The sequence below is a fragment of the Pholis gunnellus genome, assembly GCF_910591455.1.
Source record: "Pholis gunnellus genome assembly, chromosome: 16".
Classification (NCBI taxonomy): Eukaryota; Metazoa; Chordata; class Actinopteri; order Perciformes; family Pholidae; genus Pholis; species Pholis gunnellus.
In genome coordinates this window covers 15,500,532-15,518,502 of record NC_136543.1, presented here as the reverse complement: position 1 = coordinate 15,518,502, position 17,971 = coordinate 15,500,532, and the positions used below count along the sequence as shown (strand labels likewise).

The 17,971-nt window shown below is 40.5% G+C and overlaps 3 protein-coding genes across 3 annotated transcripts; all 3 read left to right on the top strand.

Annotated features, from left to right (window-relative positions):
• The first annotated feature begins 295 nt into the window (after positions 1 to 295).
• Positions 296 to 9,113, top strand: LOC306708464 (uncharacterized protein). The gene is made up of 12 exons (XM_079176307.1): positions 296 to 542; positions 636 to 701; positions 894 to 999; positions 1,727 to 1,845; positions 3,366 to 3,451; positions 3,561 to 3,689; positions 6,181 to 6,379; positions 6,514 to 6,579; positions 6,700 to 6,805; positions 7,661 to 7,779; positions 8,605 to 8,684; positions 8,783 to 9,113. Exons 1-12 carry the CDS (start codon positions 375 to 377, stop codon positions 8,910 to 8,912), a joined length of 1,374 nt encoding a protein of 457 aa, XP_079032433.1. The 5' UTR covers positions 296 to 374; the 3' UTR covers positions 8,913 to 9,113.
• A 711-nt stretch (positions 9,114 to 9,824) lies between these two features.
• LOC306708463 (coagulation factor XI-like) lies at positions 9,825 to 12,988 on the top strand (the record flags this gene model as incomplete). The annotated part of the gene is made up of 9 exons (XM_079176306.1): positions 9,825 to 9,890; positions 9,999 to 10,155; positions 10,229 to 10,338; positions 10,841 to 11,003; positions 11,192 to 11,310; positions 11,394 to 11,526; positions 11,716 to 11,822; positions 12,581 to 12,740; positions 12,856 to 12,988. Exons 1-9 carry the CDS (start codon positions 9,830 to 9,832, stop codon positions 12,986 to 12,988), a joined length of 1,143 nt encoding a protein of 380 aa, XP_079032432.1. The 5' UTR covers positions 9,825 to 9,829.
• Positions 12,989 to 16,279: 3,291 nt separating this feature from the next.
• Positions 16,280 to 17,971, top strand: LOC306708461 (coagulation factor XI-like; the record flags this gene model as incomplete). Its single annotated transcript, XM_079176301.1, has 6 exons — positions 16,280 to 16,340; positions 16,449 to 16,605; positions 16,679 to 16,805; positions 17,305 to 17,450; positions 17,630 to 17,748; positions 17,835 to 17,971. 6 exons carry the CDS (start codon positions 16,280 to 16,282, stop codon positions 17,969 to 17,971), a joined length of 747 nt encoding a protein of 248 aa, XP_079032427.1.

Sequence of the window (17,971 nt, the reverse complement as noted above, 5' to 3'; positions counted from 1 at the left end):
CCACATGTGTGACTTTGCTAATACCTGTGGATCAATGCAGCTAGAGGCATAATTCACATTGAATTAGTTTAATGCAGTAACTGAAATACGCTGACTTTCAATATGACATCATGTTGCCTTGATTTTAAGACAGATTGATAAAAGGGGGTGTAACATGCTTCTATAGGGTGTGAACTCTCTTGATTGTTTTCAGTCACAGCTCTTTGGCGATAAAAAGGAAATGGGATGGGACTTAATTCCACCAATCCAGATGCGAAGGGGCTGGAACTTCTTATATAAGCAGACATTTGACACATTCTAGCTTCACTCCTGACATCTTCCACCTCTTCCACCTCGGGCTTTTACTTTCAGGTGTAGCAGTTCACTCTACAACCATGGCCAAGGACATGACTCTGCTGTGGGGCTCCGGCTCTCCTCCCTGCTGGAGGGTCATGATCGCACTGGAGGAGAAGAACCTGCAGGGCTACAACCAAAAATTGCTGTCGTTTGAGAAAAAGGAGCACAAGTCGGCGGAGGTCATGGACATGAATCCCAGGGGACAGGTAAGTTCACTTTAAACACCCAGATATAATGCAAATCTTCTTATAGTGTCTATTTGCTTTTTCCTTATATGCATTCCACTCTCTTTCTTAAAGCTTCCTTCCTTCAAACATAAAGACTATGTCGTGAATGAGTCCTACGGTGCCTGCATGTACCTGGAGGTAAGAACTTGATCCCTTATTAAAATTGTATGCAGCCATATACCACCAAGGAGGTAATAAGTATGAGGGCTCATTGTGTGTGTTCAACAAAGCCTCATAGTCATCAGACACCCTACAACTCCAGAGGAAAAGAAACCGGAGCAACTTGCAGCTGTTCATAATGGTTCCTCTTTTCATGTCTCCCAACAACAGAGTCAGTTCAAGTCCCAGGGAAACAAGCTGATCCCTGACTGCCCAGCTGAACAAGCAATGATGTATCAGCGCATGTTTGAGGGTCTTACTTTCAACCAGAAAATGGGTAGGTTAATTCTGACATGCAAACTATTTTACTGTTTTTGCAAACCAATATGTAGCTGTTGATGCTGTAAATCCTGCATGTTGATACCAATTGTTTTTGCAGTTGATCCTATTGAACTTAATGACTAAGCTGATGTCGTCATTTAGAGGCCTTGTGGGACTTTCAACTACATTGCTCTTGGCAACACACTACACACTGAACTGCCTCGTTTAAAACCTCTGAGACTTCATGTCCTCAGTCAATCTCCTCAGAGGCCCCCCCCCCCTCACCTGAAACGCACTAATGAGCTGGCACCATGCATGAAATCTATGTGGTTTACCCCTTTTTTAAAAGAGGTAGTGAAAGGTCATTATAATCCCACAAAGATCACATGTTTGGACTAGCTTGCATTCAATGCTCAAGTCTTGAGACAGGGTACTTCAGTTTTTTTTTTGGAGGGGGGGTGCAAAAAGGGCAGAGTGCTACATTCCCAAATTCCAATCGACTCGTGCGTAATCAGAAATACAGTTCAGTGAACATCGTATTTTCTAAGGAGGCTGCTTCAAACTTGAGCTACTTTTACGGTCTACAGATTCATTTCTTGAATGACCCCTCCATCTAACGGCAGGGAAATGAAAACAGTTGGTCCAAGCACTATGTGGGCGTGGCTGTTCTAGCCTACTATGAGTGGATAGATTTCATTGATAGCAGCCGTCAAGACTGACTGCCTGTTTTTTATATTCTTCAGCGGATGTGATCTACTACACCTGGAAGGTCCCTGAGGGAGAGAGACATGACAGTGCTGTGACGAGAAATAAAGAGGCTCTGACTGCTGAGGTCAAGCTGTGGGAGGGATACCTGAAGAAGGTAAACCTGAACCATGTATCCGCCAATGAAGGTCCTTTAGACCGAAAGATAAAAATAGTGTTCTCTGCTTATCTTCTACCAGTTTTAGCTTTTTTTTGATACTTCCAGAACCTTATTTGAGATAAAACTGGGTACCGTGGTGGTTGTCCTGCATATAGCTCAAGATGATAAAATATTCAACTTTATTTTCAGACACATGAGTCCATTAAATAAATGCAATATGAGGACACCAAGACACGGATATATTCATTGCAGTTCAAAAGTCTGTCAAACATTTGTTCCAATGTTTCCAAAAACGATAGGAATCACTTTGTGTAGGCTCACTTAAGGCCTTTATGATAAAGACTTTTTTTCAGTCTATCGACATTTCAATTTGTACATAAAATTCCTCAACACAACGTGAATGGTGGGAACATTACTAGTCATAAACGTAAGACTTACACTTATCCATCTTGAGAGCTTGAGCAAGATTCTAAAAGCATCATTAAATGCCACCTGAATCTTTTTCGTTTTTGCTTTACTATAACTGCACAACAAGAAGGCTGTAAATACTATAGCTTACCCTCAAATATAAAATACAAAAGAGCAGCATTTTTGGAGATGCCCTCATTCGCTTTTGTTCTGATAGTTTGATTAGAAGACTGATACCAGTTCACGTCTGTATAGTAAATATAAAGTTGCCACCAGAGGATGATTAGCTTAGCTTCGGACAAACATGGGTAAACTGCTACCCTGGCTCTTTCCGGGTAAGAAAGTTCACCTACTGCCACCTCTAATGCTGTAAATCACACTTGTTCAATCTGTAGTAAAATCAGACGTTGTGCTTTTACAGAGCCAGACTAGCTGTTTCCCCATGCTGCTGGCTCCAATTTCATATTTACTATCCTGACACAAGAGTAGCAGCAGTTTTATTTAGAGTATAATAATGGCAAGTTGTGATTTTGTGCCAGACCTACCAGGAAGCACATATCCACCAGTTATTACTGTTACTACAACTTGTTAATTTTTTTTGTACAGATTAAACAAAAATTGATATAACATGCTAATTAGGTGTGGATGGAAAAATGCAAAACGAATAGAAAAAGCTAAATTTACAAAAATACCCGCGTACGACTAAAAGCCTCAGTGAGCTTTAGAGGAGCTGGTTGGCACATTTTGGTACCTTTGGACAGAGCCAAGCTGTTTACAGACTTTTTATTTTTGTTCAGCTAAGTGGCTGCTGACATATAGTTAATGGATAGATATAAAACTGCTATCTATAGTCTCTAATGCTCGTCAAGAAAGCAAATCGTTGTATTAATTTATGTATTTAATAAGTGGAACAAAGTTTTTAAACACGCATTCACCGGTCCAATAATGTTTCTTTAGCTACTGTATGGCCGTCCATCATGGCTAACATTTATATAAATTGTAATTATTAATAGGTATAATGGCAAATGAATGCAGCTTACAGCTGTCTTGGTTTCAAATCTGCCTACCAGCACATGGATGTGGCCTAACTCTTTTTATCTGTCTTCTAGGCATCAGGCTCTTTCCTGGCAGGAAAGACCTTTTCACTGGCTGATGTGGTTGTTTATCCAAGCATCGCTTATCTCTACCGTTTTGGGTACGTTGATTTAAATCACTAAAAATGTCTAAGATTGACAAAATAAATGCACTGATTACAAAGCAGCAATGTATTTGGAAGTTCACATCAACTTTTCTCCTTGCTGTAGGTTATGTGAAGAGCGTTACCCTAAACTGGCAGCCTACTATAACTCTCTGAAGAAGAGACCCAGCATCAAAACCTCCTGGCCTCCTACCTGGCTGGAGAGCCAGGGACAAGACCTGCTCAAAGACATCTGAGAGTCAAACACACATCAGCTGACACACTGGAATTGTTCCTGTTGTGTAATATGTAACCACTCCTTGTATTGCACTACTCTAGTGTGTGGCTTAAACTGCCGATTCTGTTTGTGCTGTAAACCAAAAAAATAAACATTGTCTTTCAGCTTTGCATGCTTTTTTTTAATTTAATGTCAGTGTAGGTCTGCATAACGAGGAGCAATGGTATTGGAATATGATTGTAGGTTTCTACGCCAACATATTTGAGCATAGTCTTCAAATCTTGTCTCTCACAGGAAGTTTGAAGTTCTGACAGCAGAGGCCGCTGTACATAAACAGACTTGTGCAGCTGCTAGGTGTTTAATGTGAACATGGGCTGAGATCCTGCACACTCAAGGAGTACAGCAGCTTTAACAGTTCTACTGCAAAGCAACACTAGAAGACTTCTGCAAAGTGTCATCCTGTTCTTCTTAGTGGCTCTTTTTTTTTATCACACTATTACATGTTCCTCAGTGCCATTTCAAAGTTCACACAGGAGTTCTCAAGGAATATGCTTAATGTAAGAACTATGTAAACATCTGATCAAATACAGTCTTATTAGTTCCTGGAAACCAAACTGATTCTTGAGAGGACAAACACACAGACTCATACGTGCAGTGAACCAGTGTGCTGGAAAAGTGTGCAGACAGCTTTTGTTCTTCATGACAGTGGAATTGAATATCACATGCTGACAATCAGCATACAAGAGCAAACTTATGATATTCTAAAATAAATGTCGAGCAGAACCTGTGTATAAGGTACAGTGTAAACACTGTCGCTTTTGTGTCCTTTCTAAACTGCTTTGTCAGTAGAAAATGGCAATGTCATGGTAGTCAAGCAAAATGAACCTGATGAACTGACTCTTGCACACACAGTTCACGCCCACACTCAAAGACAACCTGCACACTGATGAAGACAAATTCTTGTGTTTTCTAAGTGTGGGGGAACCGGGACTCGCCTATCACATTCAGAGTGCTCTGGACCTCCACGGACCGGAGCAGGTCGTTCATTATGACAGACTGAAACCTCACACTTTGCAACGGCCTATAGCCTCCCAGCGTCTCCTCACTATGCTCCTTCGCTGCAGGACGCGGGGTCGCCAGAGGAGGACTGTGGGGTGGAGGAGCCATGGGTCACTGGTGGCACAGGGACCGTTTTGGTTACAGGCACCAGTGAACCACAACAGACTGTCTCGTTCAAAGAGAGTTGTGAGACAACCAGTATATTTAAAGGACTTTGTCACGTATCGGTAACTGATTTGTGAGTGATAAATGTGTGAATATGTCTGTTAACATGTTTTCTTCATTGTAGCAGCACATGCTTTGTATTATGGTGTGTCCAAACACTATGGGGTATCAGCTATGTCTGGTGTCTATTGGGATTAGTGGGGCATATTTTCCGGAGGCTGTGCAGTTGGGTGATGGGAGGATGTATAATGTTGTTTACTGTTAAATGTTGTGCTATAAAGACATGTTGGGATGGAACGGAAAGAGGAGAAGAGGAAAAAGGTTCTTGTAGTGTGTGTGTGAAAAGAGAATAAAGTTGCTGCCATCTTAGATGCAGACTACATCAGCCCTGTGTTTATGTTATTGAAATGACAAGAAGAAGAGAAAGAAAGGAGAATCAAGGGAAAGAATAACTGAATAAACTAATAATAGTTTTCTTCTTTTCTGTCTTTTTCTACAACATTTAGGACTCATACTGCATGAGTGGTGCATTGGTAAAAGATTGGTTTGTATATTGGTTTGGAGGGGTACAAAGAAACTACAAGTATATGTGAACAATGTAAATAGCGGGTTCTCATTATTTAATGTCACGCTCAAATAATGATAAATTAGATGAGTGGTGTCTGGTGTCTATAACATTCAGTATCAACGTGATTGTTTACAGAGCTGGTTTTCTCGGTGTGTGCAGGGGTGAATGTAAAGTGCTGAGTCACCGTGAGTTTTCAATAGTCAGATTTCAAGATGCTGCAAACACGCAACAAGAAATAAAAAAGTAAATCTCCGCGATAATATTTAAACCTAAAAGTAATGAACCAAAATAATATTCACATAGTTTTCCACAGATATGTTATCTAAGTAAAGTTAGTTGGAATGTTAGAGTAAGAACACGTTTCTACGGATTCGTAGTTGAGATCAAAGAGTGTATGCAAAGCAAGAGAAGGGTCTCCTCCACATGTGTGACTTTGCTAATACCTGTGGATCAATGCAGCTAGAGGCATAATTCACATTGAATTAGTTTAATGCAGTAACTGAAATACGCTGGCTTTCAATATGACATCATGTTGCCTTGATTTGAAGACAGATCGATAAAAAGGTGTGTAACATGCTTGTATAGGGTGTGAACTCTCTTGACTGCTTTGAGTCACAGATCTTTGGAAAAAAGAAAAAAATGGGATGGGACTTAATTCCACCAATCCTGATGCGAAGGGGCTGGAGCTTCTATATGTAGACGTTTCACACATTCTAGCTTCACTCCTGACATCTTTCACTCTACAACCATGGCCAAGGACATGACTCTGATGTGGGGCTCCGGCTCTCCTCCCTGCTGGAGGATCATGATCGCACTGGAGGAGAAGAACCTGCAGGGCTACAACCAAAAACTGCTCGACTTTTACAAGGGAGAGCACAAGTCAGCGGAGGTCATGGCCATGAATCCCAGGGGACAGGTAAGTTCACTTTAAACATTACCCAAATATAATGCAAATCTTCTTATAGTCTCAATCTGCTTTTTCCTTATATGCACATATTCGTTTTAAACAATGTTGCCTGACATTTGCATTCCACTCTATCTTTCTTAAAGCTTCCTGCCTTCAAACATAAAGACTTGGTCCTGAATGAGTCCTTAGCTGCCTGCTTTTACCTGGAGGTAAGAACTTGGCTCCCTATTAAAATTGTATGCAGACACCCTACACCTCCAGAGGAAAAGAAACCGGAGCAGCATGCAGCCATTCATAATGGTTCCTCTTTTCATGTCTCCCAACAACAGAGCCAGTTCAAGTCCCAGGGAAACAAGCTGATCCCTGACTGCCCAGCTGAACAAGCAATGATGTATCAGCGCATGTTTGAGGGTCTCACTTTCGCCCAGAAAATGGGTAGGTTAATTCTGTCATGCAAAGTATTTGACTGTTTTTGCAAACCAATATGTAGCTGTTGACCCTGTAAATCCTGCATATTAATACTGTTTTTGCAGTTGATCCTATTTGAACTTCATGACTAAGCTGATGTCGTCATTTAGAGGCCTTGTGGGACTTTGAACTACATTGCTCTTGGCAACACACTACACACCCAACTGCCTCGTTTAAAACCTCTGAGACTTCATGTCCTCAGTCAATCTCCTCAGAGGGTGCACAATCTCACTCCCCTCCCAAGGAACCTGAAACACACTAATGAGCTGTGCATTCACTTTAATGCATGGCACCATGCATTAAATCTATGTTGTGCACACCTTAAAAGAGGTAGTGAAAGGTCATTATAATCCCTCAAAAGATCACATGTTCAGACTAGCTTGCATTCAAGGCTCAAGTCATAAAATAAGATAAGATAATCCTTTAGTACGGCAGCATAGTGGATCGTATAAACAAGAGACATAGTAAAACAAGTATTATAAATAAGTAATAAACGGTAAAGAATATTAACTAAGTAAAAAAGTAAAAATCTACAATAGTTAATATATATATATATATATATAGTTTTGTGGGAGGGAGGAGCAAAACGAAGAGTGCTACATTCCCAAATATTTACAATCAACTTGTTGAATACAGTTCAGAGAACATCGTATTTTCAAAGGAGGCCGCTTCAAACTATTTGAGCTACTTTTACGGTCTTCAGTTTGAAATTGATGTTGCGTCAACATTTAGTCCAAGCACTATGTGGCTGTTGTAGCCTTATGAGTGCATAGATTTTATCGATAGCAGCCGTCACGACTGACTGTTTTTTGTGTTTTTCAGGGGATGTGATCTACTACACCTATAAGGTCCCTGAGGGAGAGAGACATGACAGTGCTGTGAAGAGAAACAGAGAGGCTCTGGCTGCTGAGATCAAGCTGTGGGAGGGATACCTGGAGAAGGTAAACCTGAACCATGTATCCTCTGTGGTGGAAAAAACTATTTAATAGTACCGAGTTTGTCCTATGATACTGAAATATTGAGAAAAGATGCTTGTCTTTAAAGTATTTATTCTCTGCACAGAGAAGGTTAAATAGTCATACAGAATGCAATGCGGTCTGAAGGAGGAAGAACCCCGAGTGTTGGTTGTGTACGACTTATAAAGGCCTTGAGCACATGGTGGGGTTGGAAGAGTTCATTACTAAGCCATTTGGACAGCAGTGACCATTCTATGATTGACCATCGAAAGGTTCAATGTCTGCACCCCCATTCTGCTCTTATCTAAGCTGACAATCTCATGTCCTTGATTACCACTCGTGGTTAAAAAAATCAACATTTGTTCAAAGGATTTTAACTAACGCAACACACGGTCAGTGTTTGTTGAACTAAAAAGGCAATTACATGTTGGATGTACAGAATGCTGTTCTGTTAGAGCAGCAGCATTTTTGGAGATGCCCTCATTCGCTTTTGTTCTGATAGTTTGATTCGAAGACTGATACCAGTTCACGTCTGTATAGTGAATATAAAGTTACCACCATAAGATGGTTAGCTTAGCTTCGGACAAACATGGGTAAACTGCTACTGTGGCACTTTCCAGGTAAGAAAATGCACCTACTGCCACCTCTAATGCTGTAAATCCCACTTGTTCAACCTGTCCAATTATGTTTTTTAATTAAATTAAATTGTAATTGTTAATAGGTATAATGGCAAATGAATGCAGCTGTCTTGGTTTCAAATCTGCCCTCCAGCACATGGATGTGGCCTAACTCTTTTTATCTGTCTTCTAGGCATCTTTCCTGGCAGGAAAGACCTTTTCACTGGCTGATGTGGTTGTTTATCCCAGCATCGCTTATCTCTTCCATTTTCAGTACGTTGACTAAAACTAAGATTGACAAAATAAATGATTTCAAAGCAGCAATACATTTGTATTTGGAAGTTCACATCAACTTTTCTCCTTTTCTTTAGGTTATGTGAAGAGCGTTACCCTAAACTGGCAGCCTACTATAACTCTCTGAAGAAGAGACCCAGCATCAAAACCTCCTGGCCTCCTACCTGGCTGGAGACGCATGGACCAGAAATGCTCCATGACATCTGAGAGTCAAACACACATCAGCTGACACACTGGAACTGTTCCTGTAAAATGTAACCACTCCTTGGATTGCACTACTCTAGCTGGCTGCACTTTTTTTAAGAAATATGCATTTGATGTAGTTAATAATTACCTAAAATGCATGTGTGGCTGAAACTGTAGATTCTGTTTGTGCTGTAAACAGAAACAATAAACATTGACTTTCAAGGTTTTTTCTTTTGTTGGGGGGGGGGGGCATTAGAATACTACTGTAGGTTTCTACGCCAACATATTTGAGCATAGTCTTTAGATCTTGTCTCTCACAGGAAGTTTGAAGTTCTGACAACAGAGGCCGCTCAACTCAAATAAACCACCGCTTTCACTGTCCTTTTGGTTCGACGCTGTTCGGCTCCTTGCAACTTTCCTGTCATTCCTTATGTGACCAAAAGGTGGCAACATACTTTCCAGTGTTTTCATACCAAGACCACAAAGACATTTCTCAAATCATAGTCTGGGTTAAGATCCCTTGACTTTCGTCATCAGACACTTACTGACCTGTTTAGTCCCTCACCATGGGAACAAAGCAGATGAAACCATTGTCACTCTAGGTGACAGGTCAGACCTCAAAGCAATGTTTCAGCTTCACTCAATTCAACCTAATGCTCGAAAGAATAATTTTCTATAAAGCTGCTCATTAAAAAAGTGAAAATATAAAGTAGTGACAGGATTCAGCATTCCAGAATAAGAAAAGCAAAAATCTAATTTTGAATAGGTCAGCAAGGCAAAAGTAAACAGTTGCATAACTGTTCCAATGTTTTGAACATCTAAATGTTGATTTTAAACTGGACTTTAAGTAAATATGCCTTGGATCAAAGTCTGTCTGAGACGGCCTATAAAATTAAACAGTTGTTTAGAGAATCCTCACTGGCTTCAGAACTGAGAACATGGAAACACTTTGGATTTTGGGGGTCCTGCTGTCCATCTGCAGCCTCTCCTTTAGTCAAGGTAATGCATTGAAGTATTGTAATTTCACCACTTATACACTATGTAGTATGATGTATTGGCTACGTGTGTATTTGTACATGTCAAAGTTTGTGGTGTTTTCCATTTTAGAATGTAATCAACAGCTTCTGGAGGATGTAGATTTCCCTGGAACAGACATCAAATCCGTCTTGTCTCCTGATGCCGACCACTGTCAGCTGCTTTGCACCCAGCACCCCTCCTGTCTCTACTTTACCTTTGTTCGTGCTGACTGGACCAAAGACAACAGGTACAAAACAAGCAGTGCACCCATAAATAAGTAATAATTATTTATTTTTCACAAAATCTGCCCTTCTCTGCAGGCACTTCTACTGCTACATCAAGACCAGTCCCTCTGGACAGCCCAATCGCCGGACTCCACTACAGGGTGTCACCTCTGGATTTTCTCTCAAACCCTGCAGCTCAGAACCACGTAGGCTCACACATATTTGAAACCATTATGAAAACCTTTTTTTTTTCATTTGCAATTTTGGGGGGTAACTAACAAGTAACAAGGTTACGTAATCAATTACAAAGTAAGAGCAATTGTAATCAGTTACAGATACTGAGAAAAAAAATGATGTGATTAAATTGCACTTACTAATCAAAATGTTGGCGATTACTAAAGGGTTGCATCCAAATATATTCAATTTGGTAAAAAAGCGTAAGTGTAGAATACAACATTCAAGCTGCTGCTCTGTTCAAATCTAAATTCAAGTTATATTGAAGAACATTTAATTGAGGTTTGACAGTAATCAGTGATATACTGTTGTGATGTTTACACTGCCTGGTTTTAATGTATGTTATTAGGATTTATTTTAGCTGTATTACCTTGTTCAACACATGTTAGAACAGTAATCAAATTTTCTAAGTAACCTTACGTACACTGTTAATTATTGATCCATGACCACACTCTCCTTTACTCTGTCTGCCAGAGCCTTGTCTGCCTCAGGTGTACCATAATGTGGACTTCACAGGGGCAGACTACCAAACCTTGTTCACAGCCGACTACAATGAGTGTCAGAGAGCCTGCACACGGGACCCTGGCTGTCAGTTCTTTACTTTTGTTAATGGGGTCTTCACACCAGAGAACATCAGGTAAAACTGGATCACGCAATGTTTCACTGCTGTCGAAATCAAATTGTCATGTTAGCCGCTCCTTCTATAGTTGTCAGACACAGTTGGTTTAATTCAAACAATGAGAGGGAAGCTTTATTCTGGCACCACCGAGGTTGCGACATAGGTTCACCAATTCCCTAACTATGCAATTTCTTGTTTTGTTTTAGGTACAAGTGCCACCTTAAATTCAGCTGGTCAGCACCAACAATGTCTATTGTTGAAAGAAAAGCTGGTTTAGTATCTGGATTCTCCCACAATGCAGAAATAACTCAGGACGTGAAACCAGGTACACAAACAGTCCAAAAGCATTTGGAATAAAAGCAGATAGTTGTGCATGCTTTCTTAATGTGTTACCCATGTTTTGATCAGCATGTGAAGGAAAGCTTTTTCCAAGCACTGACATCCCAGGAAATGACCTTGTGGTTCTTCCTGCTGCCTCTGTTGAACACTGTCAGACTCTGTGCTCTGCTCATCCAGTCTGCACCTTCTTCTCTTTTGTCAGGTAGTCAAACAGTTTTCTCCAATAAGACATTACAATGAGTAATTAAAGTGCTTTTATTAGCCTATTCATTGTTCCAGCAACTTACCTGACAGCATGTTAACTGTCTCGATGTGGTTACATATTTCATTCTCCTTTTCTATCACATCTGTTCTTGAATCTCCAAATATAGACTTCTTCTTTTCTTTGCAGTAACAACTTTAATTGTTACCTGAAGAACAACAAAGATGCAATGGTTCTCAATGCCAAAGATGGAGTCACATCTGGAATGCCAGCACGCTTCTGTCAGCTGGATAACAGTATGTATTATTAATCAACAATAAAACTGTCGGAGAGGACATACTTTCAGTAGAGCATCACAGACCAAAGACCAGCTGAACTACATGGATTGACTAATTCAATAATTTAATGTTATATATTTCCCGCGTGGCAATGGATCGGTCACTCTAGTCTTCACTTATTCAATGAAAACAACCTGATCTACATACATTCATGGTTCCCAGATGATCCATCATTATAATTTTAAATAATAAAACTGTCTTTTGATTTTAGAGAGATGTTACTAAACACCTTCGTACTTCCCTCAGGATGAAGCATACTTTTCATGGCTGACTTATGGCAGCATGCTGTGTTTGCATTATAACACTATTTATTCTCAGCATTTAAAACAATTAGAATCGAAGCACTGTGCTAGAAGTCCAAATCTAAGAATAATAATGGAAAAACCTTTGTGATGAATACATTATGGCAAAGCCGGACTTTTTCTTCTCATGTTTCGTCTCTAAAAAGACAACTTTCACTGAATGTCAATGTTATTTTTTACTTTATTCGATCATTTAAGAAATAATGATAAACCAAACGTCTGCAATCTTCCCTCTAACACTGCATGAATAGATAAGCTATAAACTCTTATTTTAGATCTGGTTATAAAGCAATCTTAAAAAAAACTACAATCATTCAGCAACTTTATTCATCTATCTTTCAGTTTATTGTTGGTGAAGTATTTCTGTAGTTTAGCCAGCAGCAGCAGTCTAACCTTGTTCCTCTCTGCTACCAGGCTGGGTTAAGGTCGCTCTTGAAGGAGTAGATTTCCGAGGTAATGACATTCGCTTTGAACTGATGGACGATGCAGACACTTGTCTGAAGACCTGTAATGATGATCCTACATGCCAGTACTACACCTATGTCAATACAACCTTCTTCAACAGTGATTACAGGTAGAGTATTTTCATGCGTGCATGCAAACCTGCATTAACACAAATACTTTCCATTTTTTAAATAAAAACAATTTTATGGTGCATATTTGAAGATGCTGTTCATCTTGTGTTCCAGGCGCCGCTGCTACCTCAAGCGTTCCATCACCATGCCTGCTCCTCCTAAAATTACCAAACTGGCCAATGTTGTATCAGGCTTCCAACTAAGGAACTGCGTGAATAGTGCTCCACGCACAGATGGTGTTGCTTAGTTCTTTGATAAGGGCACTTGATCTCTTGATGGTTCCTAACATCATATGATTGCTTTTCAAGCTGCAAAGAATTCTTTTTGTGTGTAAACAAGAGCAATAAAACAGATCAGTTTGCTTTCAGCCTGCTTCATTCATTTGAAAGTTAGTATTCACACAGTCTTATTTTAGCCCACTTGTAAGACGAATACGTTTTCAAGAATATAGTATTTAGGTGAGCAATGATTCTAAAATATATCTGTGTGTTTCTACACCAACACAATCTGCCACAGACAACAAGTTTCATTAAGGTCATTACAGTATTTAACATTTTCAGTAATTAGTTGTACCTTTATTTAGTAAATAACAATAAGAGGTAGAAATAAGGACAAGGTGATTATTATCTTAAAAAAACTGAAGCCAGCTGGCCTTTTTTAATTGTTCGCACATTAAAGACGGTGGAAGCAGAGTGGGGGATTCTTGCAGGAGCCCTGAAGGAGAGGGTGGTGGCAGACAAGGCAGCTATGGCGGCCTTAAAGGACATTAATGAATCCTTGAATTCTCAGTTGCAACAATATGGGTCTCCTGTTGCATCCAGCTCCCCGTCTTCATTACATCCGGAGGGAACATCAGGAGTAGTGGGTGATGGTGCTGCTGGTCCCAGGTCTAGAGAGCGTGTCATTTATGTATCAAAAGAGAAAAAGTGTCCGGTTTTCAATGGGGGGTCCTGTGCTGAGTTGGGAGCTGTGGAGTCCAAATGGGGTTGGCAGTAGCTTCTCTGTGTTCGTTTTCTGTTTGTTGGAGGGGCAGCTATTGGTGATTAATTATCTTCTTGTTTTATTTCTTTTCTAGTTAGTGGGACACTGCCTTGGTCTTTTGTTTCTTTTATTTAGCTTTGAGTGAATTGTTTGTTGTGCCTATCCTGGTACTCAGTCTGGGAGCTCCCCCAAACAAGCTGTCACTGTATAAACCAACTATTCATACTGTTTGTACATTACAACGCTGCCTCTTGCGTGCACATGCCTTTATGGTGTTAGAACCGGATCTCTGTGGCAACGGGGTGCTATAGTCTGGTTGACAATGTCTTAATTTGTGTGATCTTAACTACTTTAAGAAGTACCACTCTCATGTCTAACCACGTAGCTAAAGCCAGCAGGTAATTAGCTTAGCTTAGCAGCTAGCCTAGCTCTGGATAAAGTTGAAATATATGGCTACCTGCACCATAACCATTAACGTGTCATTTTTGATTTAAGAAAAAAAAAATCAAAACAAAGTTGTGTGGATTTACAAGCTCACTATTTTGTGACCAGGGGTACTGTGTTTGTGTGAGTAGATTTGTTGTGTTCTAACTTTTGCAATTTATTGACAAGTGATGCAGAGGACTTGTACAGAGGACCAGTACTCTTAGAGTTTCTCTACCGCTGGTATCAGGTATGTCTGTGCCTTATGCGTCCATGCAAACATGCAATCAGAAACTCAAGTATTGTAAAACAGAGGTGAAGCTAAAATTGATTGTGAGGGTTCCAAGATGATGTCATGTGTACATATTGTGAAGCCCTCTGAGGCAAATTTGTAATTTGTGATTTTGGGCTATACAAAAATAAATTGAATTGAATTGAATTGAATCTTCGCACATTCTAAATGATGCTGATGGTGATTTTGTTTTTGCATAGCTGCTCCTCCTAAAGTCACTAAGTTGGCTATTGTTGTGTCTGGACTCTCCTTGAAGAACTGTGTGTTCAGCGCGCACACACGCACAGACACAGAAACTGCACACATGTAATCCAATAAAAGATTCAACACTACTGCATAGAGTATATTTACACATCAGAGGAGAAATCTCTCCCACTTCCACAGGTGCCTTCTTATGTCCCGCCTCACGAGTCCCCCGTCCAATCACCTGTCAACTACACGATACACAGAAACTGTCACACTACACAGCCCCACCCTCAGGCAGGGAGGCACACAGGATATACAATCCTGTATTATGTATGAATCGCAGTCATAACACCCCCCCCCCACTTAAGATCAAACATTTGTTCTCGTCAAGAAATGTTTTCTCAACACCCTATACGGGACAACGCATCCGCAAATAACATCCGCATCTAACATCTAAATGTTGATTTTAAACTGGACTTTAAGTAAATATGCCTGGGATCAAAGTCTGTATGAGACGGCCTATAGAATGGATAAACAGTTGTTTTAAACACCTGTTTTCCCAGATAAGTGACCACCGCCTTACCAAATTCACATTTCGCCAGGTTTAACGTCAAGGAAGCACTCTCCAAACGACTAAATATCTCCCGTAAGGTATCCAAATGCTCCGACCAGGTGGATGAATAGCACACAATATCGTCGAGGTATGCCTCACAGTTCTTAACCCCCAAAAGAACCGTATTCATTAACCTCTGGAAAGTGGCAGGTGCATTTCTTAACCCAAAGGGCATGACAGTGTACTGAAGGAAATGATCCGGTGTGACAAAAGCGGAGACCTCGGCTGCACGCGGTGAAAGGGGAACCTGCCAGTATCCCTTCAATAGGTCCAATTTAGTGACAAACTTGGCAGATCCCACTCGATCCACACAATCATCCATGCGTGGGAGGGGGAATGAGTCTGGCGTGGTGACTGCGTTCACCTTGCGGTAATCGTTACAGAAACGAGGTGTTTGGTCAGATTTGGGAACCAGAAGCGAAGGCAAGCTCCATGGACTGGAACTGGGCACAGCCAACCCATTGGCCAGGAGATACTCAACCTCTTTCTGCATGACAGCCCTCTTCACTGGATTGACACGGTACGCATGCTGCTTAATGGGCTTGCTTTCACCAACATCCACATCATGCTGTAATACTGTGGTTTGAGTGGGTTTGTCACCAAATATTGATGCATAGCCGCGAATGAGGTCACAAATATCACCTTTTGCCAGATCTGACAAATAGGACAAATGCTCCTCTATTTTACGCAAAATTTGAGAGTTCTCCAGTCGCGGACACGGCACCGACACAAGGGGCTCACGCAACCCGTTCTCCTCGGGATGGTGGTGACATAATACAATCCTGTATTATGTATGACTCGCAGTCATAACACCCCCCCCACTTAAGATCAAACATTTGTTCTTGTCAAGAAATGTTTTCTCAACACCCTATACGGGACAACGCATCCGCAAATACATTATCCACATACATTATCCACATCATCTAAATGTTGATTTTAAACTGGACTTTAAGTAAATATGCCTTGGATCGAAGTCTGTCTGAGACGGCCTATAAAATGAAACAGTTGTTTAGAGAATCCTCACTGGCTTCAGAACTGAGAACATGGAAACACTTTGGATTTTGGGGGTCCTGCTGTCCATCTGCAGTCTCTCCTTTAGTCAAGGTAACGCATTGAAGTATTGTAATTTCACCACTTATACAGTATGTAGTATGATGTATTGGCTATGTGTGTATTTGTAATTGTCAAAATTTGTGGTGTTTTCCATTTTAGAATGTAATCAACAGCTTGTGGAGGATGTAGATTTCCCTGGAACAGACATCAAATCCGTCTTCTCTCCTGATGCCAACCACTGTCAGCTGCTTTGCACCCAGCACCCCTCCTGTCTCTACTTTACCTTTGTTCGTGCTGACTGGACCAAAGACAACAGGTACAAAACAAGCAGTGCACCCATAAATAAGTAATAATTATTTATTTTTCACAAAATCTGCCCTTCTCTGCAGGCACTTCTACTGCTACCTCAAGACCAGTCCCTCTGGACAGCCCAATCGGCGGACTCCAGTGCAGGGTGTCACCTCTGGATTTTCTCTCAAACCCTGCATCTCAGAACCACGTAGGCTCACACATATTTGAAACCATTATGAAAACCATTAGATAATTTGCAATATTGGGGGGTAACTAACAAGTAACAAGGTTACGTAATCAATTACAAAGTAAGAGCAATTGTAAACAGTTACAGATACTGAGAAAAAAAATCATGTGATTAAATTGCACTTACTAATCAAAATGTTGGCGATTACTAAAGGGTTGCATCCAAATATATTCAATTTGGTAAAAAAGCGTAAGTGTAGAATACAACATTCAAGCTGCTGCTCTGTTCAAATCTAAATTCAAGTTATATTGAAGAACATTTAATTGAGGTTTGACAGTAATCAGTGATATACTGTTGTGATGTTTACACTGCCTGGTTTTAATGTATGTTATTAGGATTTATTTTACCTTTATTACCTTGTTCAACACATGTTAGAACAGTAATCAAATTTTCTAAGTAACCTTACGTACACTGTTAATTATTGATCCATGAATACACTCTCCTTTACTCTGTCTGCCAGAGCCTTGTCTGCCTCAGGTGTACCATAATGTGGACTTCACAGGGGCAGACTACCAAACCTTGTTCACAGCCGACTACAATGAGTGTCAGAGAGCCTGCACACGGGACCCTGGCTGTCAGTTCTTTACTTTTGTTAATGGGGTCTTCACACCAGAGAACATCAGGTAAAACTGGATCACGCAATGTTTCACTGCTGTCGAAATCATTTTTATCTGCTCCCACTATAGTTGTATATAGTTGGTTTAATTCAAACAATGAGAGGGAAGCTTTTTTTCTGGCACCACCAAGGTTGTGACATCGGCTCACCAATTCCCTAACTATGCAATTTCTTGTTTTGTTTTAGGTACAAGTGCCACCTTAAATTCAGCTGGTCAGTACCAATGATGTATATTGTTGAAAGAAAAGCTGGTTTAGTATCTGGATTCTCCCACAATGCAGAAATAACTCAGGACGTGAAACCAGGTACACAAACAGTCCAAAAGCATTTGGAATAAACTCAGCAGATAGTTGTGCATGCTTTCTTAATGTGTTACCCTTGTTTTGATCAGCATGTAAAGGAAAGCTTTTTCCAAGAACTAACATCCAAGGAAATGACCTTGTGGTTCTTCATGCTGCCTCTGTTGAACACTGTCAGACTCTGTGCTCTGCTCATCCAGTCTGCACCTTCTTCTCTTTTGTCAGGTAG

Coding starts and splice junctions, on each gene's coding strand:
- LOC306708464 (XM_079176307.1), top strand. CDS start 375: ATGGCCAAGGACATGACTCTGCTGTGGGGCTCCGGCTCTCCTCCCTGC. Junction 543..635: donor ACATGAATCCCAGGGGACAG/GTAAGTTCACTT, acceptor TCTTTCTTAAAG/CTTCCTTCCTTCAAACATAA. Junction 3,690..6,180: donor GACCTGCTCAAAGACATCTG/AGAGTCAAACAC, acceptor CACACATTCTAG/CTTCACTCCTGACATCTTTC.